Source organism: Lingula anatina, chromosome 7 (genome assembly GCF_051362555.1).
Source record: "Lingula anatina isolate TDL-2025a chromosome 7, LinAna3.0, whole genome shotgun sequence".
NCBI lineage: Eukaryota > Metazoa > Brachiopoda > Lingulata > Lingulida > Lingulidae > Lingula > Lingula anatina.
The window spans coordinates 19,538,607-19,554,066 of NC_141773.1; the positions used below are offsets into that span (position 1 = coordinate 19,538,607).

Genomic DNA, 15,460 nt, shown 5'->3' on the forward strand with positions numbered 1-15,460 from the left:
GATGGCGACAGGATAAGACAAATGAAAATTTTGTGTCGCTTTTCAATTTTTTTAAAAAATTTTTAGCATGTTTTCTTTTGTTTAAAAACCAAACTATTTACAGGGTGACCCGACAACCGAGGCATGCGTAAGTATATTGTAGTGATATGGAAGTAGACGATGTTTTTGGTCTACCCCCTTTGGTGGAAAAAAAAGGAAATTTTGCAAGATGTTGATTAAATAAAATGTGCGACTGTAGGCCATTCCTTATAGGAAGATTATTGCGTTTTACTCGAATATATTACGGATTCTATGGTTTGGTATATAGAATGGGGGTTAAGCTAGAATGGACAAGATCGATCGATGAGTGCCATTTGTTAACTAGCTATACTTACGTTTCTTTTACAGAATAAGTAATATTTCAAATCTGAAAGTCTACCTTGTCAACGCGTGGTTGGATAAATAAGATAGACGTTAAAATTCTGTCGCTTTAATTCCAACTGTTGTAAGAATAAGAGATAACAAAAAAAAAAAGTACTTGAATACTTAGCCAAACCGTGGGTATGACTTTGTAATTTTTAATATTAAAAGACCGGGTTACATCCCTTTACGTTTGTGGGCCCTCGGCTAGCTAGTTTACTCCCCCACATGCACTCACTGCAAACCGCTAGCACGACTATTATATTGACAGTTCTGATACATGTATGTACTGGCGGTGCAATACATGTATATAGGAGTGCTAACGCATGAATTTCCGTGCTATGCACCCCCCCCCACCACGCACACACACACACACACACACACACACACACACTCATCATTGCTTCAATTTTATTTAAGGGGGCAATGCGAAATTTTCAAATTCACAAGTTTTGCTTGTTATCTTCCTCATATGGCCCACACATATTGATATTTTGAGGGGGAGTAACGATGCAGGTATATATTGAAATTACCTCAAAGTCCTTTACCATAAAAGTAATTTTGCAGGGTATGTATTGATGCAAGTATGGATGCAAGTAATTGTGTGTGTGTGTGTATTTTTTACCAGGAAGTCTTAGACTTGTAGAAGTAAAATAACAATATTTGTTTATTTTAGATTAAACTAAGTTAAATATTAAATGAAATTATGTCCAGTTATCTACATTTTTAAAACTGTAAAAAGTATGACCTGATTTTCAAATATGTAACAGAATTATTTGATACACGCACATAAAGTCCTGAAAACTACAGGCTCTTATAATGTCTTTTTTTTTTCTTTTCAAGGATTGGCAGGATGCCTTTGGCTGCCCATATGTTTATTTCTGACAGCCATTGGCGAGCCCAAGAGAATTTTCCCCCATTCTCATGACAAGATAGATGACAGTAATGGCAAGCTTCCCAGCCTACAATACCACAGACCCACAAAAGCGAAATTTGATATTCAAGGAACAAAAACCTGGCTAGAAAAAAGATACAGTCTAGAGAATGATAAACAAAGGCATTATATAATTGAGCATAAATTAGGAAAAAGCACAGGAAAGAAAAGGAAAAGACTTTTTACAAGTACTTCCATTTTAAAGAATGGCTTCCATCAACAGAGCTTAAGACAGAAATCAATTGTCAGCCCTAGATATCATTCTCGATGGAGAAGTGATTTCATGTCGATTAGAAATGGATACAAGTTGTTATTTATCTCACAGCAGCCAAAAGGAAAACATTTCTTGAGATATAAGTGTCAAAAATATGGAGTATATTTATCAGAAAGGAGCTATCATTTCATGTCAAAAATTCAAAGGCACAGTACCTGGTGGAGGGACCAGAGCCCCACCAAGTTTAGTGAAATGCTACAAGAATTAAAGGATGAATTCATTGTAAAACCAGAGCTGCGTAAACTAAAGGAAATACTCCTTCATGCAAGCAGTGGAATACAAACTGCTGTATGTTTAAAGATCTTCATTTATAGACAACAGAAGAGTCAAAAACTGCTCCAAAATAAAGTTTCCCCACATACTTTCTCACAGTTTGGCCATGCAAAGTCTGCCTTTCTTCAAAAGCGGGAGCCTCACTGGTTTTATTCTTTAAATGGCCCCAAATCTTTGAAGGGCTCACCTGTGGAAAGGGAATTTTTTAATGAACAATCGAGTGCCATCAGGAGAACATTGCCAAAAACAGCCAAAATACCAAATTTGTCACCTAGATCCACTTTGAAATCTGTTTCAGAACTTCATCATCATCCACGAAGAAATGCTTATCACAAACCTAAGAAGCAGCATCGTCATTGGCCTTCAGCAAATGGCCATGTATCACTAGAGAACTCACCTTCAATAAAAAAGTTTTTTTATGAACAATCGAGTGCCAACAGGAGAGCATTGCCAAAAACAGCCAACATACCAAATTTGTCACCTAGACCCACTTTGAAATCTGTTTCAGAAATTCATCATGATCCACGAACAAATACTTATCACAAGCCTAACAAGCAGCATTTTCACTTGTTGCCTTCAGCAAATGGCCATGTATCACTAGAGAACTCACCTTCAATAAAAAAGTTTTATGAACAATTGAGTGCCAATAGGAGAACATTGCCAAAAACAGCCAACATACCAAATTTGTCACCTAGACCCACTTTGAAATCTGTTTCAGAACTTCATCATCATCCACGAAGAAATGCTTATCACAAACCTAACAAGCAGCATCGTCATTGGCCTTCAGCAAATGGCCATGTATCACTAGAGAACTCACCTTCAATAAAAAAGTTTTTTTATGAACATTCAGGTGCCAACAGGAGAGCATTGCCAAAAACAGCCAAAATACCAAATTTGTCACCTAGACCCACTTTGAAATCTGTTTCAGAAATTCATCATGATCCACGAACAAATACTTATCACAAGCCTAACAAGCAGCATTTTCACTTGTTGCCTTCAGCAAATGGCCATGTATCACTAGAGAACTCACCTTCAATAAAAAAGTTTTATGAACAATTGAGTGCCAATAGGAGAACATTGCCAAAAACAGCCAACATACCAAATTTGTCACCTAGACCCACTTTGAAATCTGTTTCAGAACTTCATCATGGCCCTCGAACAAATGCTTATCACAAATCTAACAAGCAGCATCCTCACTTGATACCTTCAGCATATGGCCATGTATCACTAGAGAACTCACCTTCAAAAAAAAAGTTTTATGAACAATTGAGTGCCAATAGGAGAACATTGCCAAAAACAGCCAAAATACCAAATTTGTCACTTAGACCCACTTTAAAATCTGTTTCGGAACTTCATCATGGTCCTCGAACAAATGCTTATCACAAATCTAACAAGCAGCATCCTCACTTGTTGCATTCAGCAAATGGCCATGTATCACTAAAGAACTCACCTTCGATAAAAAAGTTTTATGAACAATCGAGTGCCAATAGGAGAACATTGCCAAAAACAGCCAAAATACCAAATTTGTCACCTAGACCCACTTTGAAATCTGTTTCAGAACTTCATCGTGATCCTCGAAAAAATGCTTATCACAAACCTAACAAGCAGCATCTTCACTTGATGCCTTCAGCAAAAGGCCATGTATCACTAGAGAACTCGCCTTCAATAAAAAAGTTTTTTTATGAACAAGCGAGTGCCAACCGGAGAACATTGCCAAAAACAGCCAAAATACCAAATTTGTCACCTATACCCACATTCAAATCCATTTTCAAAACTGATCCTGGGACTCTAACAAAAAATGTGAACCATGTTCATGGTAGACCCAAGTGGAAAAAGACACATGGTGAGAAATTAGGAAATGGTATAGGGGTGAAGAGTCAGAGAGTCAGTTCTTCCAGTAAATACATGTCCAGTTTACAACACAAAGATGTGGAGACCAGCAGCAAAGATAAATGGGACAGTCCTGGTAGATCCAACCAACATTTACCTGGTTTCCAAAGCCAGGAAATAAGTAAAAACCTTAAAAATGAAAAAAATCATGGCTACTCTCCAAAATATTTAAAATCCAGTTTGAAAAACAAAGTAATTAAGAACAACAAAGAAAATAACCAAGAGAAAAACCGTGATTTTGAAGAGTTTCTGAAAACAGTTGGACGCAGCACTGGCCCACATACAAACTTATCAAAATATTCAACTGCTGGCCGAAATCGTGGTAGGCAAACTGGTATTACTGGTGCTGGATTGGCAAATGCTTTACCTGCCATAAAAGGGTCCACTAGGAACAAACAGAAAATGCGAGTATCAGAGAATCCAAACTGGCACATGGGCCCCCAGTTTCATGGCAGGCCAGACAAAATACCCATTTCTAAAATACCCATTGATTGGATAGGTCCCCACAGAATCAAACCTACACTCTACACTCCTCTTGCTGTGCTTAGGAATGATGGAACCATTGGTGCAGCAAAGGAACACAGTTTGCTGCATGGTCCAACAGCTTCAGTGCAGTTACAGCCAACAAAATCACTTATAGTGACAAAAACTGTTGACCATCCTTTCTCCTGGTCTGTTAAACCTACCCTGGGGACGCTTCCAGTTGAAGTTAAGATGACCAAATCTACAACAACAGCTGCACCAAGTCAGACTACAGCTGACCAACACTTTCAGCACACTAACCCATCTGTTGAGTCTCCAACCAACAAGATGTCTGAAGTTGTGTCACTGATATTAGATGGTGATATTTCCGGAGGTGGTGGAAGTAAAGGGAATGAGAACATCTCTTCAAGTGTGATAACTGCTGATATTGATGTTTCCAAAAACGGCTTGTTGGTGCCCAATGCAGATGTGCCTGCAATTGGTGCCCTAACAACTAATAAGGCAGAAACAGGTATTAAAGTGGACAACATGTCTAGAAGTAGTACAATGAAACCAACAGATTTGTCAAGTGGTGGGACAGTGACTATTTCTAAAAATGAATCGATGGTGGTGGATAAATATAAACACCTCACAAAGCCAGTGCATATATCAGGAAATATTGTGCATCCAACAGAATATTCTGCCAAAGGAGTGAAGACTATAGCTATGCCAAAAAATAATGTGATTCCAGCAGAATTGTATAATGAAAGCATACCATTAAATCCCCATAGAGGTAACATGTCTGATTTCAATGAATCATGGATCAGCAAGCAGTATGGACATTCAAGCCAGGGACTGTATGAGCACCAAAAGGGGAGTGCAAGTCTTAATCCCAAATTTGGTGAGGCAGCCATTTACAACACCAGATATCGTGAAATGCTGGTGCCTACACATTTGTATTCTACGCACAAGTTACAGAATGGCTCTGAAATGATAAGTGGAATACACTCGTCTCATAGGAGGAAAAAACGAGCAGCAAGTTAGTTATTTGTCCTGTTTTAGTTTTTTTTAAAGAAAAATTGAAATTGTTTTCATTTTTATTTCACTTGGCATCTAAAACATATTCCAAATGTAATTGCTACTTTCATTGGTTTGCATGATACTTACATGTATCTGACCAGAAAAGATTGATACTATTTAAAATACTTTGCCACTTTATTATACCTCTTGTAGAATTCTGGGCCTGTGATTTGCCAGTTTTCAAAGTATATTTTGAATAAATTCCCTATGTCTGATTTTGATATTTTTGGACAATGCGACTTTGCATCGATGTGAAGTTATCATGCATGCTAAGTTGGTTATAACATTTCATTACGATGGGGAATGGGGCGTGCACAGCTGGTTGGGACATTACGTAACAATTGGTTAGGATTGCCAAGCGTTGTGATGTTTGCTATTAATGTCAGGGAGGCAGAAATGTAGTTATTTCAAACCTGAAAGTTGTCTTTCTTCATTATATGGTAAGCAGTTGGTATAATAAAACAAAAAGTGCACAGTCGCACAGGAATTATGTAGAATAGTGCCCAGTGAGAAGAAAAAGGACCTGATGCAAATATATCATACAAAACCAATGACAGTATACTGTGCCTGATTTTTGTTTACTGCATCTAGCTATAAACTCTGTTTCCATCAGCCAATTACACAGAGGTAATAGTTTTAGATTGACAAAGTTATATGATAGCTAGATGATACATACATCAGTTACATGTACATTTAAATCTAATTTTTTTTTCTTTTTTTCCTTTTCCAGGCTGCAATAGTCTGCCACGTAAATTTACAAAAATGTTTCGTACTAGTCTAAATGGAGGTAAAACATTGATCTGGATTTTCTCCAACAGAATAATGATCAGGAATGGAAAAAGCAGCGGGCCCTTTGGTATGCATTCTGAACAATTTGATCTAATTATTTGTTTTATTAATTATTTACTTATTTTGATTTTTCTGAAGCAAAATATTTATTCATGTAATTTTGCACTTACTGTCGCAATGCTACATTATTTCCATATTATCAGATCTGATCATGTTTTAATTCTGATAGGGATTTTTCTAAAACCATTTATAGCACTGTATTTAGGGCACAATGTAGGGCTTAAGTTTTGTTTTGTTTTTTGTTTTTTTAAGGAAGTTTTTTCTTATATTTGTAAGTATCAAAAAATTGGATGAGTATTGTCGCATGTAAGGGGCTTTTCATTGTTTTCAGTTTTACTCAAAGTATTCAAAAATGGATCTCACACTGTTTGGTGAATTGTGTTCTGAGCTGTATTCTTTTGTTTCAGTAAAAAAAGGCATGCAATTTACAACTGGAATGAGGTGCATTAACCACAACACTGTGAATATCATATCAAGAAGAAAAGACTTGCCAGCGTAAGTGAAAATTATTGTTACAAATGTAGAACATTGCAATCAGGTGATACAATACAGTTATACACTTACAAGTATTAGTAATTTTGGCCATTAAGATATTAATTCCCATAAAAATTGTGGATGGTGACACAAGCTAGGGCTATTTAAAAAGAAAACTGAATTGCTTAAACAAAACAGCAAGATTTCATTACAGTTATAAAAATGTTCATTTCTTTCCAACTTTTAACTTGACAAGTTAATAACACTTCATGCTTTACATAAGCAATATTTCTCTAGGGGCAGTAGAATTCTAAACAGACTAAACTGTGCCCTTGAAGTCAGAGATGTACTTTAATATTAAAGAAAATGCAAAACTACACTGGACTGCACATCCATATATTTGGAAACATCTGTTAATATACATGAATGGTGAAGTAGTGGAACGATGATACAATACACACCTCAGATACATGCACCTCCTATTTCTTTCCTATCCCAGATCTGGTGGCAAACAGATGTACGAATGTACGAAGATGGTGGCCAAGCCTAATGGAATTTTTCTGGCCACAGTGGTCAGACAAGGTACAATGATTGTTAGATATAATTTTCATCAGCAAAGTGACATGTATATGCTCATTCATGTTAACATCAGTGGTCACTAAGTGGTGGATCCAGTTGGTGGTGGGTGAGTGGGGTGGGGGCTTAGCTTTAGAGGTTCTTCTCCCTTCCCCCATCAAACAATAACATAGCAAGCAAAAGAAGACAAAAGCAATCAATTTGCCTCTTCTGTTTGTTTTTTGCAAAACAAAGCAAGGCAAATTTCCTTTCCCTGGGCCTGTCATGCATTGAACAAATATATGTTGAAGAATTGTATATTAGCTAGTACATTTACATCTGTTACTAACTACACCTAGGCAGGGTTACTCCCCATTTTTCCAAGAACATCATTATTACAGTTATTTTGTTTATTTTGTTTATTTTATATATATATATATATATATATATATATATATATATATATATATATATATATATATATAATTTAGATAGTTACAAATTGTATTATTTTACTATTACTAATATTGAGAACATATCATTCAATTTACAAAAATTTGTAACTGCTGTACCCACTTAAGTTACAGTTAAAAACTGAGCTCACATTATGACATCAAGTAGTTCCTGGATAATTATAGATTCTCAGTTTTTCTTGTTAGAAATTTTATATCAGTTATCTATTGCTTGTTGTGTCATGTTATGTCATGTAATTTTAATTTATAGCTCTCCTACCAAAAGATAAAACCAGAGCGAATTGTGACCCCAAGAAAGCATCTAGCAACAATGTTTTTGTTTTTAATATGGCAAAAAGTGGAAGAGGTACAACATATGTTCATATACATATATTTTTTAATTAATTTTATTTACTTTTTTTGTGCATGCATTTTGTGTGAATACTGAAGAAGTTGGCTACAATTTTTTGAAATTTTAACCTTTTTAATTGTTATCAAATACTATTATAGTAATCTTGAAGTGAGGAAGTAAAACATTGTTTTGTGTGTGTTTGTAGCTTATTAAAGATAATAATAATAATAATAATAATAATAATAATAATAAAATCAATTGTTTGCTTATATTTACATAGCGCCCCCACCTTCTGAAGCTGAGATCAGAGCAGGTAAGTCCTTGTCTTAATATTGCTAGTTTTAAAATGTTCACTTACCCTTGTTACTGGATATAGGGATAAATATTAAATGAGGTTCATATGATTTCTAACAAATCTAAAACAATTTAAAAAGGGCCATGCTGTTTAAAATTCTGTAAATTAAATTATTTGATTCTGTTGTATACAGCGATTTTTTTTAAATTTCAGCTAAAGGTAGTGGAGCTTCAACACCAACATGGCAACCATGGGGATCCTGGGGAGCTTGTACAAAGTCTTGTGGGGGTGGACACAAGACACGCAGGCGCAATTGTCCATCTCAAGGAAAGTGCCCAGGAAGTGCTGAGGAGAGAGTGACATGTAACCAAAATACTTGTCCTGTTATTAATTGGCACCATTGGGGGTCTTGGGGAACTTGTTCCAAGTCATGTGGGGGTGGACACAAAACTCGCACACGCAATTGTCCATCTGAAGGAGAGTGCCCTGGAATGGCTGAGGAGAGAGTGACGTGTAACCAAAATGCTTGTCCTGTTGTGATTAATTGGCAAAGTTGGGGGTCTTGGGGAGCTTGCACAAAGTCTTGTGGAGGTGGTGCCAAAGCTAGGAGCCGTGTGTGTCCAAAATCAGGAGCATGTGCAGGGCCAGGTGTTGAGACAACGCCGTGCAATTCACAAAGTTGTCCTGCTTTAGTTACAGCATCATGGCAGGGCTGGGGACCCTGGTCCGTTTGTAGCAAGTCATGTGGTAGAAGCAATAGAACGAGAAGACGGCTATGTTCTCAGCATGGAAAATGCACTGGACTTGGTATAGAATTGAATCGGTGTGAGATGAAGCCATGTCAGTCTCCAGGTACCAATCAACCACCAGCTACTGTCAGCAGCAATATAAAATTGACAACCAGACAGCTGCTACAAGTTAAGACAGCAACAAGGACTGCAGAACCACAACAGCCTATGCCAGTTGCACAGAAAGGTCATATGGGAAGAGGAGGTAGGAACTCTCAACAACAGGTGGCAAATGGTATTGGAATGCAGAGACCAACTAGAACAGGAAGTAATGTCCCAAAGCAGACCGGAACACAAAGTGGCATCCCACAGCAGACAGGAACAGGAACTGGCATCCCACGGCAGACAGGAACAGGAAGTGGTGTCCCACAGCAGACAGGAACTGGAATCCCACAGCAGACAGGAACAGGAAGTGGTGTCCCACAGCAGTCAGGATCAAGAATTGGTATCCTACAGCAGACAGGATCAAGAAGTGGTGTCCCACAGCAGACAAGAGTAGGAGTTGGTGTCCCACAGCAGACAGGAACAGGTAGTGGCATCCAACTGCAGACAGGAACAGGAAATGTTGTCCCACAGTATACAGGAACAGGAAATGTTGTCCCACAGCAAACAGGATCAAGAATTGGCATCCCACAGCAGACAGGAACAGGAATAGGCGTCCCACAGCAGACAGGAATAGGTGTCTCACAGCAGTTAGGAACAGGTATTATTTCGCCATTGCAAGGAATTCCACAACAAATGGGAATAAACGGTGGGATGGCAGCCCAACAAGTTCAGCAGGCACCAACAACTATGCCTATAGCAAACAGAGGTAACTTTGTCAATATTATTGAACTCCAGGGGCGGATTTAGGCTGTCTTCTGGGTCTTCTGGAAGACGGACAGAATTTCAAGTTTACATACATTAACAGGTATCTATTTTTTTCTGTTGGAAGACAGTCAAAAATTGAGGATAGATGAACAAAGATAATTTGGAAGACTCTCAGAAAATATGTCTGGATCCGCCCCTGAACTCCCCAAATTATAGTTGTGTTTGTCGGAGGAAAATTTTGTTAATTTAATGTGAATTTTGATTTATGATCATCTCATATTTGGTTATGTATATGCATCCATACTTTGAGAAGAAGTGATTGTTTGTACAGGGTATTTGTTTGACAGTGTGAGATGCCAATCATTTTAACTGATTGTATTATTACTGTTTTTCAGTCTCTGTCTTGAGAGGCAGTTCTGTTGTACTAGCCTGCAGTCCACAATACATCAAGCTTTTAGATCCTAAAGCTACCTGGACTGACCGCAAAGGTCAGCCCCTCACTAACAGCAGGTACAGTTTTAAAGCATTTATTTTCATCCTCCCTCCCTCCCTCCCTCTCTCTCCATTCTGAAGAAAGAATTTTACATTAATTAAAGTTGCAATATTGACAGATTACTGTACTGGTAATTAATTTCCTAATTAGGTAAAGTGCATTGTCACATTTCCAAAGCCTGGTAAGAGTGCTAACAGTACAAATGGTTTTGAATGATATGCAAAGTAGGACAAACTTCTCATGATTCAATCTGCAAAATATTCAGCAGCATTCAGCTTCTGCAGCATTAATTTACTGCTGCATTGTGATTTTATACTTAACAAAAGATGGTAATAACCATTGTCAACTATATTTTTAGGTTCCAGATTCAGCTTACAGGTGACTTGGTTGTCCAAGATGCCCAGCCACAGGACAGTGGCCGGTACACATGTATGGTCAGTAGTCAGACTGCTTTTGGTGGACCCAAGACTACACAGACATTCTATAATGCTCTTCATGGTATAGTATACCATACAATCCTTACTGCTGGTTTGCGCATATGTCTGAAATTGTGGCATTGAATGCTTTTTATGTGGTTTCGGAAATTCTTTTTCAAATGGCAATTTTTTGTATTTTATTTGTCTGTTGTTGTATCAATCTAAAACAAATCTGGTATGCATTGCTCTTTAATGAAGAAATAGGTTGTTAATGTGAGTCAGCGTCCAACTTTTACTTCTGTATTTACATGTACATTTGATTTCTTTGTTGACTTTATTCTTGGTCTTTGAATTTAACATATATTTTCTTATAGTCTATAAAAATCCAGTGACTGGGTTTTTGGTGGATGTTAAGTACAAGGTACACCATTGCAGTAAGCATGTGGTGAGGAAGAAGAAGTTTCAGCTGCAGTCAGCTGTCATCCATCATGCTTGTCGTACTGCTGGGTGTTACATCAGCCATCTTACTGGGGCCTGTCACTCTCTGAAGGACCAGGTAAGACCTGCCACAAGATGACAGCATTTGCAAGTTGTCCTTCCTACCAAAAATAATTTGGATTTTTTTACTAATGTTCGTGCTGTGTATTTCTAAAGTTCCTGCTACAGAAGTCGCAGGTCCTTGAATAGACTGTTAATGTGCATGTGTACAGTATCAAACAAAAATGTAATTCACAGCAACAGCCGTACTACATGCACCACATAAGACCTAGATACATGATACCTTGTTTATATTTAAATGAAATTCTTATAAAATGAAATATTATTTCAACTCATGTTGTCTTCTGTGTAGAAATGTGACATGTTGGTCTCATGTTTCAGTACAATCCTCTTCTGCTGCGCCACCAGGTGTGGTACTCTTTCACTCTTCTTCCTAGTGCCACTTTCCAGCCTCCTATGTGCAATTCCAGCTGTGTCCTCTCCAGTACCCAGCAATATCTTGAGAAGGTATAATGTGTTAGATGTGATGGTGTGAATTGATTGTGTTTGGATGTGACATTCATTGCAAGCATCTCAACATCTAAATGTCAGTGAAATATTTTTTCTTGCCATTCCATATGAGGATAATATCTTTGTTATGGTTTTGCAGTTTTTCTTTCTGTGTCTTGCAGAGGTACAGGAAAATTGCCACACAACTTGAGGCAGAGAAGATTCAGTTATTACAGAAACCTCCTCAGTTCAGAGAGTATGTGCTGTTAAATCTCCACAGGAAATTAACAGAGACCTGTGAAGGTGGATATCAATTGAATTTAGATAAGTGTGGTAAGTGTGCCAATTTGTTATTGGTAGGTATAACAATAAATGATGAAGTTTAAAAGAAAGTAGAAATATATATACATAATTAATTTAGTAATTTAGCGAGAATCCCCCCTAGATGGGTCAATCCTGCTAGATCGATCTAGGTATGGTAATGTGGTCTTAGTTTAAGCAGAATAATAAATGTTGTATTTTGTTTTATTTTATTTTATTTATAATCTAGTTCCATGTGAATCCGGCCATTACAGTGTCCCAGAAACCAAGACTTGTGTACCCTGTGCCATAGGTTTTTATCAGTCAGAATATGCATCCCAGCAATGCCTTGTGTGCCCCAACAACAGTACCACCAAAACAACAGGGACAATCAGGTTGGAAGACTGTTTCAGTAAGTATAGATTTAGCCACTGGAAAGGTTTATTTATCTATAGGTCTGACAAAGGGCAAAACAGTCTGGTTAAAATAATATAATCCTTCTTAAAAATCACAACACTTCATTTTGGAAATCTAACATATATCTTTGAAATGCTTTTAGATTTTATGGTTTCCAGCAGTAAAATTTCTGCAAAGAAAAATTGATTCAAAGTGTAAGTTAACTGCAATGAGAAAATTTTATAGAAGTATATCAGATTTAATTATATAAACGTACCTTCCTGCTGTGTATCCAAATGTTTAGAATAAATTTCTACTCATTCAGTGTCTGCCCATAGATTGATAACTTTGATGTTGGGTACTTTTCATGAGGCCTATGGCTGGTTAGTGATCATGATGATTCAGTTTCAAGGTTTATCTGAGCTATGAAATAACATTGATGGTCATAGGAATCAATGACTTACAGACATTTCAAGTCCAGATACAGATTGAAGACATTTGTATCTATATTCATTTATTATCTCAACTGGATATCTGGTAATTACCTTCATAAACTGAAAATTCTTGTTTTAAAGGTGATTCATTGGCAAAAAAACTTAACAAGGAGTTTGCCCAGAGTCCCACAGCTGTTCTGATTGCAGCAGGAGCAGCTGCCTTTGTGCTGTTGTGTCTGTTAGGACCTGCTGCTGTGTATTGGTAGGTAGAGGCTAAATAATTCAATTTGTTTTTAAAATGGTCTTGACTGAAAGAGTTAATTTGAAGAATTCCTTAGTCCTTAATGTTCTTTCAAGAAAAAATGCCATTGGAGGGATTTTCAAATAAGCTGGTGAGAAATACTTAATGACGGTTAGATTTAAACACATTTTGAGCCCATATATGTCACATAATGTGCCTGACATGTGTTGACAGTTACTACTTTGATAGTTTAAAATAAGTACCTATAAAATTGTTAAAATGCCAACTCTTATTACTGCATTCACTACTGCTTCCACCATGTAATTATATTTAAAAAAATTAATTAAACATTCCATTTTTCAGCATTCTTATGTCATGCTGCCGCCACTCGAAAGCAGCAAATGTAGCCAAGAAAATCAAGACTAAGCTGTGTCCGTGTTGTACCTCTCACAGACTGCAGAAGAAATCTGAAAATTTGGATCCCAACAGAGCACAAAACCCTCCTCCCTCTAGGGCCCAGGTAGGTTACAGTTCTGAGGCTGATAGTATGAAGTTGATAAAATGTTATAAGATACCTACCTGTTTTTCTCCTTTTCAAGGAAAACAACCATTTAATTTTTCATAAATGTGTCTATATACATGTATCTATTTATTTTATCTATTTTGTTTGTTTTTTGTTTTTTTTTTCGTAGTGCTTGTATAAATATATGAAAAAATTAATTTAAATAGAGGGTAATGAATACCCCCTCCCCCTTAATTACCAATCACCAACTTTAAAACAGATCAATCACCAAACACCAAGATATATTCAGGCCAATCACTAAGAATTCCTGAATGAGGTTTCTTGCAGAATGTTGGGCTCAAACAACACACTCAAAAAATAAGGCTGATCACGCGGAACGCAATAGGTATTCCCTACCCTCTGAATAAATATAATAATATTATTTTCATTTTCTTCATCTTTTTAGTTGGATGCAATTTACGGAGGAGGAAGCTATGTGATCAGGGACGAAAACTTTGAGACAGCACCTCTCATGGGTGGAATGAACATGCAGGGAGACATGATGTTGGACAGAATAGAGGAGGAACCACAGGGTAATGAGGAACCACTCTGGAATGAGGAGGGGGGCTACTGGTACACCAGCAAGGGCTACTATGACGAATATGAGCAGTTCCACCCTTGGAACATAGAGGGTACCTTTGAGGAAGTGGAGGAAGATGTCATGCAATCCCCTGGACCACCACAAATGCAGGCCCCTCTCCCCCCACAGCACCAGCATTCCATGGAGGCACCAACTATGAACTTGTACCAGCAGGCATCGACTATGGCATTTCCAGGGCAACAGCAAGCGGTTCCACAGCAGATGAACATGATGGCACCACAGATGGGTATGGCTTCTTCACAAATGAACATGGCACAACGTCAAATGGGCAGGTCACCACAACAGCTGATGGGTATGGCTGCCCAGCAACAGATGGGTATGGCACCACAACAACAGATGGGTATGGCACCACAGCAACAGATGGGTATGGCACCACCCACCATGGCACCCCCACCCCCTTCTCAGCCTGCACCAGCCCCACCAGCCATGGGGATGGGCAGAGGGGCTCTTCTGGCCTCCATCAATGCAAGGAGGAACAACTAGTTCTTTATTATATATCTTGCTGAAGGCATTGGCTATTAGGCTTTCTGGTGTGCCTGCAGAGCACATGCTATAACATTCTCTATGCCAGGTGTGCACTCACCGGAAGGCTTTGAATGACTTTGAAAATTTAGCTCATGTGTATAGAAATATGTAAATAAATGTTGGTTCAGTGTGGCTGGGGGTATTTTTTTTAAGTTCTTTTAGTGTTCTGAGGCAATCATCTTCCAAATATACCATATCATCGGTTTTAATACTTATTGAATCAATTCCTATAAGTTAAAAAGTATCCTAGCTTTAACAGTGGATACAATAAGCAAGAATATGATGCATACAAATTTGGTGATTTTGTAGATAATATCTTGGTAATGCAATTTGTAATAAATATTTTATTTCAATAAAATTGGATTTCAAATTTCTGGATCTTGATTTAAAGTATATTTTTCATATCTTGGCAATAAGAAATGACAAACGATTACTGTAGGTACTTTTGAATGTTGTGGGAAACATTGAGAACTAAATTTAATTGATAAGAGGAATATAAAACGATATATATATATATATATATATATATATATATATATATATATATATATATATATATATATATACCCAAGTCCAGGGAGGATTGAATAATGATTTTGAGTAAGACAAAATGACTTC

The 15,460-nt window shown here is 37.3% G+C and overlaps 1 protein-coding gene across 1 annotated transcript; it reads left to right on the forward strand.

Moving 5' to 3' along the window:
* Window positions 1-15,212, forward strand: LOC147760848 (uncharacterized). Its single transcript, XM_087017795.1, has 17 exons — window positions 1-127; window positions 1,243-5,271; window positions 6,043-6,168; window positions 6,569-6,656; window positions 7,135-7,217; window positions 7,914-8,009; window positions 8,275-8,307; window positions 8,503-9,888; window positions 10,283-10,397; window positions 10,739-10,878; window positions 11,171-11,352; window positions 11,676-11,801; window positions 11,966-12,116; window positions 12,334-12,495; window positions 13,055-13,175; window positions 13,518-13,674; window positions 14,123-15,212. The coding sequence occupies exons 1-17, from the start codon at window positions 124-126 to the stop codon at window positions 14,798-14,800; spliced, it is 7,677 nt and encodes a 2,558-aa protein (XP_086873921.1). The 5' UTR covers window positions 1-123; the 3' UTR covers window positions 14,801-15,212.
* The last annotated feature ends 248 nt before the right edge of the window (window positions 15,213-15,460 follow it).

Bases quoted from the DNA above. Each gene is read 5' to 3' on its own strand.
- LOC147760848 (XM_087017795.1), top strand. The intron at 6,169-6,568 runs GTATGCATTCTG...CTTTTGTTTCAG, and splicing joins AAAAAGCAGCGGGCCCTTTG to TAAAAAAAGGCATGCAATTT. The intron at 10,398-10,738 runs GTACAGTTTTAA...CTATATTTTTAG, and splicing joins CAGCCCCTCACTAACAGCAG to GTTCCAGATTCAGCTTACAG.